The following is a 21,241-nucleotide window of genomic DNA, read 5'->3' as shown; positions in this document are numbered from 1 at the left end:
CCATTTTGATTTGTAGCAGGCCCAACAGCCCGATGGCACGGAGGGAGAGATCGCTCGCGGGACTCCGCTGGACCACCAGGGCTTTTAATAAGTCTTGGGGAGGGATCGGGATGGTGAGGGGTTGTAAGAAAGTACAATTGAAGGGTTGGGTTGTTTTTTTTCCCAATTTTTTTTTTTTATTCGTTTTTTCGGGTTCGGGTTCCAGCTTCGTTTTTTCTGGAAAACGATCCGTGGGAAAACGAGTTTTCCCACGAACCACCCGAACTGAAACCCGACCCGAGCCAGAAAAACGAAGCTCATCTCTACTATACATATGAAAATTAGACCATATAAAATATTGATTGTGACAAAAAGGCAATATAAATACTGGTAGTGGGGTTTAGCAGTTGAAATACTTGTTGTGCCTTTACAGATTAAGGGGATTAGGAGAAGGTTAGGAGAAGGCTTGTTTGAACAGCCAGGTCTTGAGTTTTTTTCTATAGGTCAATGGGCAGTGTTCCTGGCGTAGGTCTGGAGGCATGGTGTTCCACAGGGATGGCCCAGCTGCAGAGAAGGCACGTTCCCTGGTGGATGTGCGAAGAGTGGATTTGGTGGGGGGGGGGGGCGTGAAGGGTTCCTTTATAGGCTGCTCTTATTGGTCTTATTGAAGTATGGAGTCGTAACGGGATATGTAGGTCGAGTGAGTGCTGATTGTGTAAGGCAGGGGTCAGGAACCTTTTTGTCTGAGAGAGCCATGAGCGCCACATATTTTAAAATGTAATTCCGTGAGAGCCAAACAATATGTTTAAAACTAAATACAAGTAAATGTGTGCATTTTATGTAAGACCAACACTTTTAAAGTACAATAAGTCTCTGAATTCTTTTTAATAACATTGTTATGCTGTTGCTAACCAATGATGAATAAAGTACTTCTTACCATTAATTTGACTTCTGGTGCTGCATGGTTTTGCTGATGGCTTTGTAGTCTGGTTGATACGTGGTGAGGTTAAGCTCATTCTCCTTCCCACTCCCTCCCCCTCATTCTCCCTCCCACCTCTATTCTCCCCCCTCTAGTCTCCCTCCCCCTCTCCCCTCTTCCCACTCTCTCCCCTTCCCCCCCCTCTCTCCCCCCCTCCCCCTCCCCCCCCCCCCCCACCTCCCTCCCCCCCTCCCCCCTCACTCTGTCCTCCCTCCCTCCCTCCCCCCTCTCCTCTTCCCCCCCTCCCTCAGTCACTCTCCTCCCTCCCTCCCCTCAGTCACGCCCCCCTCCCCGCAGTCACTTTCTCCTCCCCCCTCAGTCACTCTCTCCTCCTTCCCCCCCTCAGTCACTCTCTCCTCCCTCCCCTCAGTCACTCTCTCCTCCCTCCCCCCCTCCCCTCAGTCACTCCCCCTCTCTCAATCCCCTCCCCTTTCAGCTCATCCACAACCCCTTCCCTCGGATGGTGCAGACGGAAGATCTCAGGGAGGGGTCCCTCCCTCGCGTGCGCTGCCGCCCGCTACTGCTCCTTGCCACTGCCCCTCGCCGCCACCGCTACTACTCCTCCCAGCGCCATTTTTTTTTCAGGCACGCTCTGCTCTGACCGACATGCTCGCCCGCGCATGCACGGTAGAGCTGCTCTCTACTGCGCATTTGCGGGCCGTCGGTCAGAGCCCATTTATAAGGTAGATTTGTCTGCGAGCCAGATGCAGCCATCAAAAGAGCCACATTTGGCTTGCGAGCCATAGGTTCCCGACCCCTGGTGTAAGATCTTGTGACTCATGGTGAGGGACTTGTGAAGGATTCTGAAGCTTATAGGGAGCCAGTAGAGATTCCTGAGGATGGGCGTGATGTGATCTCCTCGGCTGGAATTGGTCAGAATTCTGGCGGCAGCATTCTGAAGCATCTGAAGGGGTTTTGTGGTAGCAGCGGGTAGTCCAAGCAGGAGGGAGTTGCAGTAGTCTATTTTAGAGAAGAGGGTATGCTTGGAGGACCGTCCAAAAGTCATAGAAGTGGAGGAGGGGTCTAAGTCTTTTTAGAATTTTGTAGTTTGTGGAAGCAGTCTTTGGTTGTGTTGTTAACAAATTTCTTTAAGTTCAGATGGTTGTCCAGTATCACGCCGAGATCTCTTGCTTGGGTCGCTATGGTGGTTGAGGGGGTCTGCTGAGAAAGGTTATTTTGATCCGGGGAAATGAGGAGTTCAGTCTTGGCTGTGTTGAGGACCAGGTTGAGGCTAGTGAGGAGGAGGTTGGTAGAGTGAAGGCAGCTGTCCCAGAACTTGAGGGTTTGGGGGAGGGATTTTGTTATGGGAATCAGAATCTGCACGTCATCAGCGTAAATGAAATGCTTTAGTTTCAGATTTGTGAGCAGCTGGCAGAGGGGCAGGAGGTAGATATTAAAGAGGGTGGGAGAGAGGGAAGAGCCTTGTTGTACTCCAAGTGTTAAGTTGATGTGGGGGGATTCTTTGTTACTCTGACCTTGTAGTTTCTGTTACTGAGGAAGGACTCAAACCATCTGAGGACTGTTCCTGATATACCTATGTCTGTGAGGAGGTTTAGTAGGATGTAATTATTCACTGTGTCGAAAGCGGAAGAGATGTCAAGTAGTATCAGTAAGTATGAATGTCCTTTGTCTAGACCCATGTGGAGGGAATCTGTGAGAGAGATCAGGAGGGATTCTGTGTTTAGAGATTGGCAGAAACCAAACTGAGCAGTAGAGAATTTTGTGTTTGTCTAGGTAGTCGGAGAGTTGGGTGTTGACTAGTCTCTCCATGAGTTTGGCAATGAAAGGCAGATTGGAGATGGGATGGAAGTTGGAGAGATCTCCAGGGTCTAGGTTAGGTTTCTTCAGTAGAGGTTTAAAGGGTGGTGAGTTTCAATGCGTCAGGGACTATTCCTTGCAATAGAGAGCAGTTTATAATTTCAGCCAAGGGCTTGGAGATGGTGTTTGGAATAGAGATCAGTAATTTTGTAGGGATGGGGTCAGAAGGATGAGTGGAGGGTTTCATTTTCTTAAGGATGGATTCAATTTCCAGGGATGAAGTGAATTTGAAGGAGTCGAAGATGGCTCCTGAGTAGGTCGTGGTAGAGAAAGGAGGAGGGGATAAGGTATTAGTGGAAGAGAGGAGGGTTAAGAGGTTGGAGATTTTTTTCTGAAAGAAGGTTGCGAATTCATTAGACTTGGTTTGGGCTTGGTTGTCAGGGATGGCGAGGGAGGAGATGATTTCGTAAGTTCTGAGACGTATGAGAACAGGCCTTAGCGTCAAATTGAAAGTCATGGATTTTCAGGTGTAGAAATCTCTTTTAGCTCGGAGTATGGAAGTCCTGTAGCTATGCAAAGAGGATTTGTAAGCAGTCAGCGAGTTGGGGCATGGGTCCTTTCGCCATTTATGTTCTTTGTGCCTAAGCTCTTGTTTAGTTTCTGTAATTGTGGTGTGAACCATGGTTTTTTGTTCTCAAGGGCTGGGTTAATTACTTTAGCCGTCAGGGGGCCATATTTTGTTGGCTACAGAGTTCATGATGTTGAACCAGGAGGAGAGGCTGAATTGGCGTTAGAAAAGTCTAGATTGAGTAGTTCGTTGGAGAGATAGGAACTGAGGTCATCCATGGAGCAAAGTTTCTTGAAGTGGAGGGTGGTCTTGGGGGAGGGGGGGGGGTTAGTCTTTCTTTTTACCGAGAGGCTAGTAGTAATCATCGAATGGTCAGACCAGGGAACTGGGATAACAGGAGGGAGGAGTAGTGTGTGTGAGGGCCGGAGTTTATGAAGATTAGATCTAAGGTATGACCAGCTTTATGGTAGGGCTGTTGATAATTTGCTTAAATCCCATGGCCCTGAGGGAAGTCAGAATGGCTTCGCAGTTGGGGGATGGTGGCGTCGCGTCGACATGGAAGTTAAAGTCCCCCAAGATTATGGCTGGGGAGTCCGTGTTGATGTATTTTGCAATGGATTCTATGAGGGGGGAGGCATCCGTGTCTAATAGCCCTGGGGGAGCATAGATTAGACAGATTTCTAAATGATTAGATTTGAAGAGACCTATTTCTAATTTAGAACGATACATAGTGGAATCAGGTAAATGTTAAGTACAGAAGACAGTACTCCTTGAAGAATGGGCTTCCAGGAAGATTGAAGCTGACCAATTCTATTCAGCTGCTGGCCCACTAGCGGGCTGATACAGTACAGTGCGCTCTGGTGGACGTTTGGACGCGCGTTTTCAATGCGCTAGCTCTACCCCTTATTCAGTAAGGGGGTAATAGCGCGTCGAAAACGCACGTCCAACCCCCTCCCTGAAACTAATAGCGCCCGCAACATGCAAATGTATGTTGATGGCCCTATTAGTTATTCCCGCGCGATACAGAAAGTAAAATGTGCAGCCAAGCCGCTCATTTTACTTTCAGAAATTAGCGCCTACCCAAAGGTAGGCGTTAATTTCTGCCGGCACCGGGGAAATGCACAGAAAAGCAGTAAAAACTGCTTTTCTATGCACCTTCCGACTTAATATCATGGCGATATTAAGTCGGAGGTCCTAAAAGTTTAAAATAATTAAAAAAAAAATTTTTAAATTGGCTCACGGGTTGAAAACCGGACGCTTAATTTTGCCGGCATCCGGTTTCCAAACCCGTGGCTGTCAGCGGGTTTGAGAACCGACGCCGGCAAAATTGAGCGTCGGCTGTCAAACTCTCTGACAGGCCGCCGCTTCCGTCAAAAACAGGCGCTAGGGACGCGCTAATGTCCCTAGCGCCTCTTTTTACCGAGGGGACCTCATTTGCATAGGGCACCCTCCTGAATCGCGTGCCCAGGAGAGTGGCATGTGCGCACGCCAGGAGAGCAGGCGTTCGCCAGCTCTCCCGCGCGTTTTTCTGAATTGGTCTGTAAGAAAGTTAGCTAGGCAGGTTCAGCAGCATGTCTTAAAGACAGCAAGATAAGTTTATCCAGCTAACTTTAGGACTACTCTTTGGTGACCTAAAGTTTTCTGGCTACCTTAGCTGGATAACACTAAAATCAAGGTGATTCAGCCAGAATGTCCCCTGGTCCTCCCCTGATATAGCCGATAAGTTATCCCGCTATGTCAGGGGGTGGTCAGACCAGCAGGATTTTTTAATATGGACCTCAACATGAGATTAGGAGGCTAGATTTAGGGAATTTTCACCCCAGGAGATCTGCTTAGGTGTGCTCAGCAGAGTGCAGTTTTACCCACAGTTGTGAGGACATTTGTTGTGCACGTGCTTTACGCTTCATTCAGCAAGGAGTTTTGTGCACAAAAAATGAGCGTGTAAAACTGTGCATATTTGTTAGTGCCCTCACATGGACATCTGATGCTAATGAAGGCATTAACTATTTAGTCCCCCTCCCCAATACAAAGAGAGGTGTGTAGGCTTAAGCATTGTTTTGTTCATGCTCACAATTTAACACCTGGTCATGGTGAAGTAAAGTTAATGGGCCAGTGTAGTCTGAACCTAGAGTTTGTGGCGCAGAGGCACTGTACTCATGCACAGAAAAACATGGTTAATGTGACAAATCATATTTTCTGTGCATGAAAAATAATTTATATGCAGAAAAAGTGTTTATTTTTATGCACAGAAACTATGTGGGTCCCATAAACAAGTTTCTTTGCTGAAAAAAGGTTTTATACACATAAATCATGTTTTATGCGCGTGTTAAGCATTTTTTAATGCACATTTTCAGGTTAGTGTCGCTTTTTTTTTTTAACTCCCAATGAATTAGCATACGATTAGCTTACAGCATTGAGAGTTAACTTTTTGTTTTAGCGCATGCATTAAGAAACTGTGTACAGTTTATTATTTTGGCCTCTTCACTGACTGTAACCCTAGGAATCCTGTCCCCTATTTCTGGGCAGTCTGGGAAGCATGCACACTTTGCTTATGTCACAGGGAATACACTGCAACAGCATAAGCATAGCGCAGACATCCAAGGATCTCATCTTTTTCCTAGTTGCACAGAAGAACCTGGGTCTCACGGTCACAGAGATCCCTTGCCTAAGCAAACCAGCCAAATGCCTGCCCAGCCTAACTCCAACACCATATCGCCCAAGTCGTCAAGCCAAGATCTAAATCACATCTCCGATGGCTCTTACAAGGTTCCACTGCCATTGCCAAGGAAGAATGAGTCTGGTAGGTTGTGAACCAACTGAAAGTTTAATTCCTATCTCACTGGGCTGCCATTAGTGTGCTGCCACATGCCTTTAGAAGTGACACTGCTGGAATTCTTCTGCTCTTGCAACAGAACAAGCTGCTACTGAGCAATGATTTCAGGACTATCAGGTCTATCCAGTACCAAGCGGTAGGAAGAGCTGCGTTAGTGCCTACGGCACCCGCGGTTTGCCGCACGCACAGTGCAGCTCACCTACCGCTCGATCCTGAACACTAATTTTATTTTAAATGTAAACCGCGTCCCGAAAAGCCTAGGCCCGCGCAACCCATTTTACTGGATAGAGCGCCTATACAGTATCCTGGTGCGCGGGCCTAAGGCTTCACGCCACGCTGGTATCTGTCATTTCAAATGTCATTTGAAATGACAGGATACCAGGAAGCGAAAAAAACCAAAAGCAAAAAGTAAGTTGCTTCGCCGCTTCACTCTTCCATCCTCCCGGAGCAGGGCGCGAAAAGCAGCCTTGCTCCGGGAGGAGGGAAGCGGCGAAGCGACTTACTTCTTGCTTTTGGTTTTTTTTGCTTCGCCGCTGTCAGTGTCTTCCCTTCCTCTTGGAGCAGAGGCGCGAAAAGCAGCCTTGCTCCGGAGGAGGGGAGAATAGACACGGACAGCGGCGAAGCGAAAAAACAACAAAAGCAATTTGGTTTTTTTTTCAAAAGCTAAAAGTAAGTTGCTCGCCGCTGTCAGGTCCCCCCTCCTCCCGGAGCAAGGCTGCTTTTCGCACCCTGCTCCGGGAGGAGGGGAGAAGAGATGACAGCGGCGAAGCAAAAAACCAAAAGGGACCCGACCCGACCCGACTTACTTTTGCAGCCGTCCGGCATCGTTGCTCCCCCGCCTCGTCCGGCATCGTTGCTCCCCTGCCTCGTCCGGGAAGATGGCTGCCAGCACGGGGAAAGCGGCCCCTGTGCATTCAATTGGCTGCCGTGACGCCAAACGTCATGGCGTCACATCTTGAGCAGCCAATTGAATGCACAGGGGCCGCTTTCCCCCGTGCTGGCAGCCATCTTCCCGGACGAGGCAGGGGAGCAACGATGCCGGACGAGGCGGGGGAGCACGATGCCGGACGGCTGCAAAAGTAGTCGGGGGTCCCCTTTTGGTTTTTTCGCTTCGCCGCTGTCATCTCTTCTCCCCTCCTCCCGGAGCAGGGCGCGAAAAGCAGCCTTGCTCCGGGAGGAGGGGGGACACTGACAGCGGCGAAGCAACTTACTTTTAGCTTTTTGAAAAAAAAACCAAAATTGCTTTTGGTTTTTTTTCGCTTCGCCGCTGTCAGTGTCTATTCTCCCCTCCTCCCGGAGCAAGGCTGAAAAGCAGCTCCGGGAGGAGGGAACATAAGAACATAAGAAAATGCCATACTGGGTCAGACCAAGGGTCCATCAAGCCCAGCATCCTGTTTCCAACAGTGGCCAATCCAGGTCATAAGAACCTGGCAAGTACCCAAAAACTAAGTCTATTCCATGTTACTGTTGCTAATGGCAGTGGCTATTCTCTAAGTGAACTTAATAGCAGGTAATAGACTTCTCCTCCAAGAACTTATCCAATCCTTTTTTAAACACAGCTATACTAACTGCACTGACCACATCCCCTGGTAACAAATTCCAGAGTTTAATTGTGCGTTGAGTAAAAAAGAACTTCTCCGATTAGTTTTAAATGTGCCCCATGCAACTTCATGGAGTGCCCCCTAGTCTTTCTACTATCCGAAAAGAGTAAATAACCGATTCACATCTACCCATTCTAGACCTCTCATGATTTTAAACACCTCTATCATATCCCCCCCTCAGTCGTCTCTTCTCCAAGCTGAAAAGTCCTAACCTTTTAGTCTTTCCTCATAGGGAGTTGTTCCATTCCCCTTATCATTTTGGTAGCCCTTCTCTGTACCTTCTCCATCGCAATTATATCTTTTTTGAGATGCGGCGACCAGAATTGTACACAGTATTCAAGGTGCGGTCTCACCATGGAGCGATACAGAGGCATTATGACATTTTCCGTTTTATTCACCATTCCCTTTCTAATAATTCCCAACATTCTGTTTGCTTTTTGACTGCCGCAGCACACTGAACCGACGATTTCAATGTGTTATCCACTATGACACCTAGATCTCTTTCTTGGGTTGTAGCACCTAATATGGAACCTAACATTGTGTAATTATAGCATGGGTTATTTTTCCCTATATGCATTACCTTGCACTTATCCACATTAAATTTCATCTGCCATTTGGATGCCCAATTTTCCAGCCTCACAAGGTCTTCCTGCAATTTATCACAATCTGCTTGTGCTTTAACTACTCTGAACAATTTTGTGTCATCTGCAAATTTGATTATCTCACTCGTCGTATTTCTTTCCAGATCATTTATAAATATATTGAAAAGTAAGGGTCCCAATACAGATCCCTGAGGCACTCCACTGTCCACTCCCTTCCACTGAGAAAATTGTCCATTTAATCCTACTCTCTGTTTCCTGTCTTTTAGCCAGTTTGCAATCCACGAAAGGACATCGCCACCTATCCCATGACTTTTTACTTTTCCTAGAAGGCTCTCATGAGGAACTTTGTCAAACGCGTTCTGAAAATCCAAGTATACTATATCTACCGGTTCACCTTTATCCACATGTTTATTAACTCCTTCAAAAAAGTGAAGCAGATTTGTGAGGCAAGACTTGCTTTGGGTAAAGCCATGCTGACTTTGTTCCATTAAACCATGTCTTTCTATATGTTCTATGATTTTGATGTTTAGAACACTTTCCACTATTTTTCCTGGCACTGAAGTGAGGCTAACCGGTCTGTAGTTTCCCGGATCACCCCTGGAGCCCTTTTTAAATATTGGGGTTACATTTGCTATCCTCCAGTCTTCAGGTACAATGGATGATTTTTAGTGATAAGTTACAAATTTTTACTAATAGGTCTGAAATTTCATTTTTTAGTTCCTTCAGCACTCTGGGGTGTATACCATCGGTCCAGGTGATTTACTACTCTTCAGTTTGTCAATCAGGCCTACCACATCTTCTAGGTTTCACCGTGATTTGATTCAGTCCAATCTGAATCTTTACCCATGAAAACCTTCTCCATTACGGGTACCTCCCCAACATCCTCTTCAGTAAACACCGAAGCAAAGAAATCATTTAATCTTCCGCGATGGCCTTTATCTTCTCTAAGTGCCCCTTTAACCCCTCGATCATCTAACGGTCCAACTGACTCCCTCACAGGCTTTTCTGCTTCTGATATATTTAAAAAAGGTTTTACTGTGAGTTTTTGCCTCTACTGCCAACTTCTTTTCAAATTGTCTCTTAGCCTGTCTTATCAATGTTTTACATTTAACTTGCCATGTTTATGCTTTATCCTATTTTCTTCTGTTGGATCCTTCTTCCAATTTTTGAATGAAGATCTTTTGGCTAGAATAGCTTCTTCACCTCCCCTTTTTAACTATGCCGGTAATCGTTTTGCCTTTTTTCCACCTTTCTTAATGTGTGGAAATACATCTGGACTGTGCTTCTAGGATGGTATTTTTTAACAATGACCATGCCTCTTGGACATTTTTTACTTTTGTAGCTGCTCCTTTCAGTTTTTTTCTAACAATTTTTCTCATTTTATCAAGTTTCCCTTTTGAAAGTTTAGCACGAGAGCTATGGATTTGCACACTGTTCCTCTTCCAGTCATTAAATCAAATTTGATCATATTATGATCACTATTGCCAAGCGGCCCCACCACCGTTACCTCTCTCACCAAGTCCTGTGCTCCACTGAGAATTAGATCTAAAATTGCTCCCTCTCTCGTCGGTTCCTGAACCAATTGCTCCATAAAGCTATCATTTATTCCATCCAGGAACGTTATCTCTCTAGTGTGACCCGATGATACTGAAGAACTGAAGAACTGAAGCGGCGAAGCAACTTACTTGCACGGGGGAAAGCGGTCTCCGTGGCAGCCCCAGTCCTCGCCCCTCCTCCCGAAGCCAAAAAAAAAGCGAAAAAAACGTTGCAGCCCCCCTCCGTACATCGGAGGGGGGCTGCAACGTTTTTTTCGCTTTTTTTTTTTTGGCTTCGGGAGCAGGGGAGAGGACTGGGGCTGCCACGGAGACCGGCACCCACGATCGCGGCCGGGGCAGGTGAGCGGGGGCTGGGGGAAGCTTGCCATCTACCCTTACCCCGGCCTCTACCGCAGGGGTCAGGGGTAGGCGGTAAGTTGCAGGTTAAACGCGCGACAAAACGGCAGGGAAAACTAGCGATAGTCGGGGCGGCGGGTTACGGATGCTAGGGAATAGCTAATTCGCTCGTTTGCATGCAATATCGAGCTAATTCGCTCGTTGCATGCAATATACATGCCGCGGGCGGAAGGGGTTTGCCCGGGGAATTTAGGACGCGGGTGGTAGGAGGGTCGGTAGGAGTGTTTAAAGGGGATTCGGGGATCGCAGGAAGGGCTAACGCGGCCGGAACGTGAGTAAAAGCGGCTTAGGAGCAGGGTAAACGCGGCCGCACTTTACAGGATAGGCCTGTATGCATGTTACCAGCATGTTCTGACGATTGCAATGAATGGCACAGATTTCTTTCTAAAATAGTTTCACATCAATATTGGGATGTTTGTAGTGGGGAAAAGAAGGCTTAAGATTCAAGGACAGATAAAAGCCTGAGATCTCACATGAGGAGCTTGCAGTTATTCGAGTTACTCTTGCTAAGACTCCCTTTACATTTATCTTCATCCCATCGCAAGCTTCTGTCCTGCAGGCCTCACAGCCATAAATGACCCTAATTTCAAGCACTCAGACAAAGCCTGCCAGCTCCTGCTGTGAACATTTGCCCACTCTCTTTTCTTCAAGCATTCTTTTTATCAAAAAAACTAAGGCCCCTTGCTGTGTGCACAGTTTTTACTGGGATTTGTGTGCATGTTTTTGTATTTACGACTTTGTACTTACGAAGGAGTTTACTGCACCAAAAATGTGCACACAAACTCTGGGTAAAACTGTGCACACAAATTAGTGCTCGTCCATGCAAGTCACTCGCATGAGGTGCGTAGGCTTAACTCATGTTTCTTCGTGTTGTAAATTTAACCCCTGGTCAGAGGTGGAGTAAAGTTTCTGGGGCTATTGTTAGTTTATGGATTTCATGGTGTGGGAGTCCCGTCCTAAGGATTTCTGCACATAAAACATGATTGTGAACATAAACCATGCTTTATGTGCACTAAGCTTGTGTTTCTGTGCACATTTTCGTGTTTGTGCACCTTTTTTTTTAAATTGTTGCTACCTAGCATACCATTAGCTTACTGCATTGGGAGGTAACACTTTTTAGCACATGAGTAAAGAAAATGTGTGCTGAAGCTTGGCGCACATTTTTACTCTTGTCTTACTACATTAGGGCCTAAGTGAGTTATTTTGCACTGCGCAGCCTGATGGTTCCTTCCTGTTGCAGAGTAAACCAAAGCTTCGACGGGTAAAAGCACTGTATGACTGCACAGCTGATCGGGACGATGAGCTCACTTTTTATGTGGGTGAAATAATTGTAGTAACAGAAGAGGAAGATCAAAATTGGTGGGTAAGTATTCCATGCTGTGCCTGTTCCTATTCTGTGCTAGGGCTATTTGGCTGTATTATTAATTTGTTTGTTTGCATGCTGCCTGTACCAAGGCTCTAGGTGGCGTGCAAATCAATTTTCATAAAATTTAGACAAATAAGACATATACGTAGATCCGAACAGAAGAATAATAATTTCTGAGTTAGGACAATAGCAATAAGCTGTTGCTGGTGATAAAGAAAACTTAACAGAAGGCCAGTTTAAAGAAGAAAGTGCCAGAGTGTTCCATTTTGTTGGGACTGTGACCGAGAATGTCCTCTCCGTTGTTTCTTCTAGTCTGGCCTGCCGCACTGATGGAACATCCAAAAGGCCTCTGCGCAGAGCGCAGTACTCTACCAGGATTATAAATTCGGAGCAAAGCGTTATGCCAGGGCAGGGAATCCAGCACTAGCAGCTTGTGCACTAGCTGTGGGTGTATGTTTGATTGCAAGCTTGCACCGCTGCTGCCTCTTCTGTGTAGTAGGTACACATTTGGATGCTTGTGGACCTGAGGAAAGTTGCACCTGGTCTGTCTAGGGGAGCAGAGGATAAAGAGAGCTTGCACTGCTGCGGCCTGTGCTGCACCTGGTCTCTATGTGGGGGTTAGGGTGGAGAAAGTGTGTACCACTGCTGCCCATGTGCTCTTGGTCAGTACGTGGGGTAGAGGAAGGAAGGGGGAAAAGCTTGTATTGCTGCTACTTGTGCTGTACCTGGATTGTGTGTGTGGGGGGAGGGGGGGGAGCTTATATTGTTCTTCCCTGTGCCACACCTTGTGTGTGTGTGTGTGTGTGTGTGTGGGTTTGGAGGGTGAAGAAAGCTTGTATTGCTGCTCCCTGTGCTGTACCTGGTCTCTGTGTGTGTTTGTGCAGGAGAAAACTTATAAGAACCGAAGACTTCCCATACTGGATAGGACCAAGGGTCCATCAATCCCAATATCCTGTTTCCAACAGTGGCCAATCCAGGTCACAAGTACCTGGCAGGATCCCAAGGGGTAGATGGATTCCAAGCTGCTTATCCCAAGAATAAGCAGTGGATTTCTGCAACTCCACCTTAATAATGTTTTATGGACTTTTCCTTCGGGAAATTGTCCAAACCATTTTTAAATGCAGCTACATAATAGTTTTCACCACATCCTCTGGCAGAGAATTCCAGAGCTTAATTATGTGTTGAGTAAAAACATATTTTCTGTTATTAATTGTAAATATATTACCTAGTAAAGTCATTGTGTATCTCTTAGTATTTGTACTTTTCGAAAGAGTAAACAACTGATTACGTTTACTCGTTCCATTTCACTCATTATTTTATAGACCTCTATCATATCTCCCCTCAGCCGTCTCTTCTCCAAGCTGAAGAGTCCTAACCTCTTTAGCTTTTCCTCATAGGGGAATTGTTCCATTCCCTTTATAATTTTGGTCGCCCTTCTCTTTGTCTTTTCTAATTCTGCTATATCTTTTTTGAGATGTGGTGACCAAATCTGAACACAATACTCAAGACGAGGTCGCACCATGGAATGATACAGAGGCATATGGCAAACCTGAAGGTTCTTAGCTATAACTCTTCCTTCCCTTAACCTCAACCTTTTTATCTTAATTTATTCCAACTTGAATTTACTTTGTCCATTTTATGTCGTAATGTAATTTATGTTTATATTTTTGTATATGTACTTTTTGTAAACTGCTTAGATCCACTACAATTGCATAGGCTGTATACAAGAACTTTTAAATAATTAAATAAATAATAATCCTTAGCATTCTATTTGCTTTCTTGGCTGCTGCTGCTCACTGAGCAAAAGATTTCAACTTATTATCAATGACGACGCCTAGATCCTTTTCCTGAATGTTGACTCCTAATGTGGAACCTTGCATTGTGTAGCTTTAATTTGGATTATATTTCCCTAAGTGCATTACTTTGCACTTGTCCACATTAAATTTCATTTGCCATTTGCATGCCCAGTCTCTGTTTTGCAAGGTCCCCTTGCAATTTCTCACAATCCTCCTGTGATTTAACAACTTTGAATAATTTTGTAATAATCACCAAATTTGATCACTTCATTTGTTGTTCCCATTTCCAGGACATTTATAAATATATTAAAAAGCAGTTGTCCCAGAACAGATCCCTAGGGCACTCCATTATTCACCTTTCTCCCTTGGGACAATTTACCATTTAGCCCTACTCTCTGTTTTCTATCTTTTAACACTGCCCCCTATCCCATGACATTTTAATTTCCTAAGAAGCTATCATGAGTGACTCTATCAAATGCTTTCTGGAAATCCAGATATTCTGTATCACCTGACTTACCTATATCCACATGTTTATTTACACCTTCAAAAAAATTTAGCAGATTGTTGATGCAACACTTCCCTTGGCTAAATCCATGTTGGCTTTGTCCTATTAAACTATGCCTATCTATAGGCATAGTTTAATAGGGGAGTAGTACTGAGCAGTACTTAATTGAATCACATTGTGGCAGTGATTAATGGAGGAAAGCCGTGGAGTTGAAAACTACGGGAATCTGCACTGAAAAGCACTTTAGCGAAATATATGTGATGACTGATATGAGACATATTTGAAGTATATTGTGCTTACTTTATTGAGAATAAGATGTTTCTATATTAGTTTTAATGAAATATATTGTAACAATGGATATATAGATATTTGAAATATATTGTGTTAGATACATGATGTTTTAAATAACTGATGATTACATCTATATTGTTCACTGCTTATATGTTATTCATTATGTGATGTTTTTTAATGTGTGGTTGATCAATATTATATGTATTTAGTGGGGTTGTATTAGGATGTATTATTCTTAATAAATGTGTGTTGTTTTAAAATTATATATGTGATAACAGTTAAGGTTCTCTTTATTTATGGGGTGATTGTGTATATTGGGGAACCGATATTTGATTCATTACCCTCAGTATTTGTATTATCTATAGGTTCAGCAGTTTTGTTTCTTTGTGATAGTTTCTACCATTTTGCCTGGCATGGACTTCAGACTCACTGGTCTGTAGTTTGTTGTATCACCCCATGATCCCTTTTTAAAAATTGGCATTACTTTGGCAACCCTCCAGTCTTCAGGTACCATAGATGATGTTAATGATAGTTTACAAATTTCCAATAGCAGGTCCGCAATTTCATTTCTCATTTGTTTCAGCTCTCTGGGATGTCTACCATCTACTCTAGGTGATTTGCTACTCTAGTTTGTCAATTTATCCTAATACATCTTCCAGATTCATTGAGATTTGTTTTATTTCCTCTGAATCATCACCTTTGACTATCATTTCTAGCATGGATATCTCTTTTACATGTTCCTCAGTGAAGACCGAAGCAAAGAATTCATTTAGTCTCTCTGCTATGGCTTTGTTATCCCTAAGTGCCCCTTTTACCCCTTGATCATCTAATGGTCCAACTGACTCCCTCGCAGGCTTTTTACCTCAAATGTACCTGAAAAGGTTTTTATTATGAGTTTTTGCTTCCGCAGCAAGCTTCTTTTCAAATTATCTCTTTGCTTTCCTGATCAGTGCTTTGCATCTAACTTGCCAGTGCTTATGCTGTTTCCTGTTTTCTTCATTTGGATCCCTTATCCATTTCTTGAAAGATGTTCTTTAGCTATTATAGCCATTCTCACCTCACCTTTTAACCATATTGGTAGTCGTCTAGATTTCCTTCTACCTTTTCTAATGTGTGGAATACATCTGGTCTGGGCTTCCAAGATGATACTTTTAAACAACGGCCATGCCTGATCTAAACTCTTAGAGGTGAATTTTAAAAGCCTGGCACATACATTAATTAGGGTATGTGCAAAAATGTTGGGCTTGCGTGTGCTGAGCAGATTTTAAAAGCCCCTGAGATACACACATATCTCCCGGAGCGCGCACATCTAAAAGGTTTTCAAAAAGGGACAAGATGTGAGCATAGTCTGGGCAGATCATGGTTGTTTCTGGGCGTGAACCTGAGACGTGCGCATATATACTTACACAACCTGGTGCACTCTGAGGTCCCTTGCCATGCAACTTTTCTTCTATGGATGACATATAAGTTAAAGATTAAAGGAAACTAATCAGATCTGCAGGGTTTTAAGGGTTGGGGCTAACTGGGGAGAGTGAATCTATTAAACTAGGAGGGTTTGGAGGTCCTATATCTCTTAACTGGGCAAACTGGGGACTAACTAGTAAAACTGGGAATAGCAGCGCACGCCCTTTTTAAAATCCCCTGATGTTCTCAGTAGACGCGGGGTTTGCGTGCACATGCACGCCTACCTAAAATTTGGTGCGCATGTACTTTTGCCTGTGTATGTTATAAAATGGCCACGTCCTTGGGCGCAGTCCAACATATATGACCAGTTTGAAAGTTACTTTCCAACCTTTGCTGTTGCTCCTTTCAGTTTTTCCTTAAAATTTGCCTCTTTTTATCATTTTTTAAAGTTAAATGCTAACACAGTAGATTTCTATAGTGTCCTCCCTCCAATTAAGTTAAATTTGATAATGTTGTGATCACTATTGCCAAGTATTCCAACACTGTTACTTCTTGCACCAAATCCTGTGTTCCACTAAGGACTAGGTCTAAAAATAGTTTCCCCTCTTGTTGGTTCTTGTACCATGAAGCAGTTATTTATTTCATCTAAGAACTTTACTTCTCTAGAATGTAATAATTGAAATCACCCATTATTACTGTGCTGCTGATTTTGTTAGTTACCCTAATATTGTTTAGCATTTCTGTTGTGGTTGAGGACCCAAATAGGCTGGGGAACCCCTATGGGAACAGTCCAGGGCAAAGACAGAACTAAGCTAGGGAATCTTTGGCCTATATCAGCCGCCAACCCTGCAGGTTGAGCCCTTGGGTTCTGATGGCAGCAGGATTTAGACAGAAACTTGGACTGAGGCTGGTGCTGGACTGGCGAGTAAGGCTGAAGCAGGCTGGACACTGGAACAGGCAGGAACAGGCCTGAGATCTGGAGCACTGAAGTAGGCTGGGACCACTGGAGCAGGACAGACAAGACAAAGACTAGACCAGACAGATAATATAAAAGGCCTAGGGAGGCCACCCGAGCAAGACAAAACCAGAAAGCCTAGGGAGGCCACTAAGACAGGCAAAACAGAGGCCTAAAGAGGCCACTGAGAAGGCAAAGCAAAAGACCTAGGGAGGCCACTGAGTAAGCTAGAGCAGGGGGCTTAGGAAAGCCACAGAGCAAACTTGGAACAGAAGGCTTAGGAAAGCCACAGACAAAACTAAAGTAGAAGGCCTAGGAAAGCCACAAAGCATTCAGAGATGTGGGGCCAAGCAGGGAGCCAAGCAGACTTGATGACAAAGTCCTGACATTAACCAGAGGCAAAGTTAAATAGTCTGGACCCTGCTGAGTCATGGGATCATAGTGATTATGAGTGGAGAGAGTGTAGGAGCAGCTTCCTGAGGGCCTCTAGTGGTTGGGAGGCTGCATAACCGGCAGAATCACAACAATTTCATTGTCTGTTAGTTCATTTTGGCCAGGTGGATGGTAGTACACCCCCACTGCTACATTATTCCCCTTTTCACTTGTAATTTCTACTCATAAAGATTCAACATTACATTTTCTTTCCTGCAGAACATTTATCCTGTTTGTCTCAATGCTCTCTTTAACATATAATGCCACCCCTCCACCAATTTGATCCATCCTATCATTTTGATATAATTTGTACTCTGGTATCACAGTATCCCATTGGTTATTCTCCTTCCACCAGGTTTTTGAGATGCCAATTATATCTTATTCTTCATCCAGTGCTACACACTCTAACTCTTCCATCTTATTTTTTAGACTTCTGGCACTGGCAAACAGACATTTCAAAGTATGTTTTTTGTATGTATTAACAACCTGCTCATCAGTTGACATAGGTAATTCAGAATCTTTTTGCTCTTTAATTAAAAAGATACTTGGACCACTTTGTTATTATTGCAACCTGTCTACTGGGATGCCCTAATTTTCCTGTTCTCTTAGTATCCTTCAAAGATACATCATTCCAACCATGTGTTGATAGCTGGGTGGCTGGCGGATGTGAGGATTGCTTGGTAATTTGCTTGCCTGAGGTGAAGATTGTTGGCTTTCCCCATCATCTAGTTTAAAAGCTGCACCTTTTAAAGGTTAGTGCCAGCAGCCTGGTTCCACTCTGGTTAAAGTGGAGCCCATCTTTTGGAAAAGGCCCCACCCCTTTCCCAAAATGATGCCGAGTTCCTAACAAACTAAAACCCTCTATCCTGCACTATTGTCTCATTCCTGCATTGAGACTCTGGAGCTCTACCTGCCTCTGGGGTCTTGCATGTGGAACATTCTGAGAATGCTACCCTGGAAGTTCTGGATTTCAATTTTCTAATTAAAATCCTAAATTTGGCTTCTAGTTACCTCCTTTCTACACTTTCCTATGTCATTGGTATACACATGTACCAAGACTGCTGGCTCCTCCCCAGCACTGTCTAAAATCCTATCTATGTGATGCATGAGATCCACCACCTTCGCCCCAAGCAGGCAAATTACCAAGCAATCCTCACATCCACCAGCCACCCAGTTATCAACTTTCCTAATAATCAAATCACCAGCTATAACAGCTGTCCTAACTCTTCCCTCCTGGGCACATGCCCCTGGAAACATATCTTCAGTGTAAGAGGATGCTTCATCACCTTGAGGGCAGGTCCTAGCTACAGGATTGCTTTCTGCCTCATCAAGGTGATGCTTTTCTTCCAGGAGAACATTTTCCTCCAGGGCAACACAGGGGCAGCCAGATTGGAGGTGGGACTTCTCTACTGTGTCCCTGAAGGTCTCCTTTATATACCTCTCTGTCTCCCTTAGCTCTTGCAGGTCTTTCACTCTAGCTCCAGAGATCAGACTCATTCTCTGAGGGCTAAGAGCTCTTTGCAGTTGGTGCACACATACAACCTCTCGCCAGCTGGAAGATAGTCATACATGTGGCACTCAATGCAAAAGGCTGGAAAGCCTCCTCTCGCTGCTGTACTACCTTCTGCATCTTAATTACTGTTGCTGTCTGTGCTGCAACTGGTCTGTGTGTCAATTATGTGGGGAGAAAGCTTGTACTGCTGCTGCCTGTGCTGCACCTGGTCTGTTCCTGGTGTTGAAGCGGGAGAAAGCTTGTATTGTTGCAGCCTGTGCTGCACCTGTTCTGTGTGAGATTTGGAGGAGTGGGAAAGATCTTGTACTGCTGCTGCCTGTGCTTCCCCTGATCTGTGTGTATGTGAAGGGGAGGGAAGCTTGTACTGCCAATGCCTTTGCTGCACCTGGTCTCCATGTGTTTTGGGGGAGGGAGGAGAGAAAGCTTGTTCTGCTGCTGCCTGTGCTGCACCTCCTCTGTGTGTGTGTGTGTGTGTGTGTGTGTGTGTGTGTGTGTGTGTGAAGGGGAGGGAGAAGAGAAAGCTTGTTCTGCTGCTGCCTGTGCTGCACCTCCTCTGTGTGTGTGTGTGTGTGTGCGTGTGAAGGGGGGGGAGGAGAGAAAGCTTGTTCTGCTGCTGCCTGTGCTGCACCTCGTGTGTGTGTGTGTGTGTGTGTGTGTGAAGGGGAGGGAGGAGAGAAAGCTTGTTCTGCTGCTGCCTGTGCTGCACCTGGTGTGTGTGTGTGTGTGTGTGTGTGTGTGAAGAGGAGAGAGAGCTTGTTTTGCTGCTGCCTGTGCTGCACCTGGTATGTGATGGGGCAGTGTGTGTATGAGGGAAAATCAGCATCAGTTTGGTTCTTTTTATATCCCTCTACCTACCTATTGATATCTTTTGAAGCTAAAAATGTTTTGTGTTAAGACAATGAACAACAATGATTTGATTTTTTTTTATATGTTCTTACATTTTCTGAAGAAAAGAACTGTATGAAATAGGAAGCATTTTCATTTTCTCTTAAAGGAAGGATCTGTCACATAAATGTTGTGCAATGGAAAACCTGAATGCAGTCATTTAACAATATACCTCTCCTTTCCCTGCAGAACGGCTACATTGAAAGCATCCCACAACGAAAGGGGGTTTTCCCAGCATCCTTTGTCCATTTGCTGAGCGAATAGGAATAGGATTTGCTAAGGACAGAGGCTTCTTATAATTTACTTCAAATAAGATGTTTGAAATATGGTTTCCGGTTTCCTCGTGCTGATTATACATTCATGGGAAGAGGTTTCAGCACTCCTCAGTACTCCTGGCTGAAGGCTCGCTGAAGATGAGGGCTCCAGCAGGCTCCTGGCGCATCACTTCAGGAGCAGAGACTTATGCCTATATACACTCAGCTTTTCTTGCAATTGACATTTTATGCAATCACTGTTCCATGCATTCAGTAGCATGCAGGCGGTTTGTTAAGTTCTGGAGCCCCCTGGCTGACCTTGCCTTTTACAGGAATGATTGCCTCTTACTGGGACATGGGGCGGCCATTGCTATCCATTTTAAGAATTATGCTAGCACATGCTATGCCAGGCCACAATGCCCAGAACAAAGTGACAGAGTGGTGCACTATGCTGATGGGTAGTAGTCATGTTTTACAGCAGTGAGTCCCAGGGTAGTGTATGCTGTTACCCTAGAGCGTCGTGCTGCAAGCTGTGCCAGGCAGAGTATGGTGTTAGCATAGGCCAGTGTTCATTGATACCCCTCATGGGAGAGTAAACTATCCTGTATCAGAGCAGAGTATGCTGTTACCTTAGGTGGCGTACACTGTGTTGTGTCAGGGTAGAATGTGCTGTTATCTTCAGCAGGGAGTAGGCTGTCAGGCCTGAGTGCTTTATGCTGTGCTGTTGCCGCCAAGATGTAGTACAGTGTGCTGTGCCAGGGCAGAGTATGCTTTTAATCCTAGGGCTGAGTTTGCTGTTACTGGGGGGTGGAGGGCAGCACGCTGTGCCAGGGCAGAGTGTACACTGGTATGCTCAGTCAGACTCATTGCATTTGAGTTTATGGGAGGGCAGGGGAGCTGGAGTTATTTTTTACTGTTTGAGCAGACAGTACTTGTCAGCTATATGTATGGAAAATGCATATTGTTCTCTATTTTATTATCGCTATATAAATAAAATGCTGGTGTAGTATCACCACTACACTTATTATTCTACTGTGATTTTTATCTTTTCTTGATTTTCTTTCTGTCTTGTAGTGAAAGGTTACTTTCTGCTGAAATTCTCACGCACCTTCTCAGGGACAATCCTTGCCAGTTTAAAGGATTCCTGGAAATTAAGTTTGATCATTTTTTCTAGACAAGAGCGAAAAAAAAGTAACAATGTTTAACATCAAAGGTTTATTAAACTTTTTTTTTTCCCTGTACGTACCAGGATCAGTCCAGACCGTGGGTTGTTCCCCTCTTCCAGCAGATGGAGTCAGAGCAAAAACTGAGAGGGCCCTCTGTAAACTGGTGCGCCCTCTGTAAACCTTCAGTATTTCTCTGTCTCTAGCAGATGGCAGTTGCACCTTCGCTTCCCCAGTTCATTGAGAGGATAGTTTACAGAATTTCTTTATTCTTAGTTTTTCTCTAATTCTTTCCTTGGATGGATCATAGTTATAAAGTTTAAAAAAGCCTCAGTGTTCAGCTTCTCTGGAAACTTGCAGGAAGAACTTTGTTTACAGTGACAGATCTATCTTGTACATTCCTTC

General features: G+C 44.7%; 1 protein-coding gene across 2 annotated transcripts in view; it reads left to right on the top strand.

Moving 5' to 3' along the window:
- LOC115096994 (arf-GAP with SH3 domain, ANK repeat and PH domain-containing protein 1-like) overlaps nt 1-20,711 on the top strand; it is a 248,059-nt gene extending 227,348 nt beyond the window's left edge. For both annotated transcript variants that reach the window (XM_029612363.1, XM_029612364.1), the window contains 3 exons: nt 5,906-6,084; nt 11,513-11,635; nt 19,609-20,711. In XM_029612363.1, the coding sequence (XP_029468223.1) occupies nt 5,906-6,024 (119 nt within the window). In that variant the 3' untranslated portion in view covers nt 6,025-6,084; nt 11,513-11,635; nt 19,609-20,711. The remainder of the gene's footprint in view (nt 1-5,905; nt 6,085-11,512; nt 11,636-19,608) is intronic.
- Nucleotides 20,712-21,241: the final 530 nt, after the last annotated feature.

Source organism: Rhinatrema bivittatum, chromosome 8 (assembly GCF_901001135.1).
Source record: "Rhinatrema bivittatum chromosome 8, aRhiBiv1.1, whole genome shotgun sequence".
NCBI classification, from domain to species: Eukaryota; Metazoa; Chordata; class Amphibia; order Gymnophiona; family Rhinatrematidae; genus Rhinatrema; species Rhinatrema bivittatum.
The sequence above is the reverse complement of the archived record's forward strand: the minus strand, read 5'-3'. Positions and strand labels throughout refer to the sequence as shown.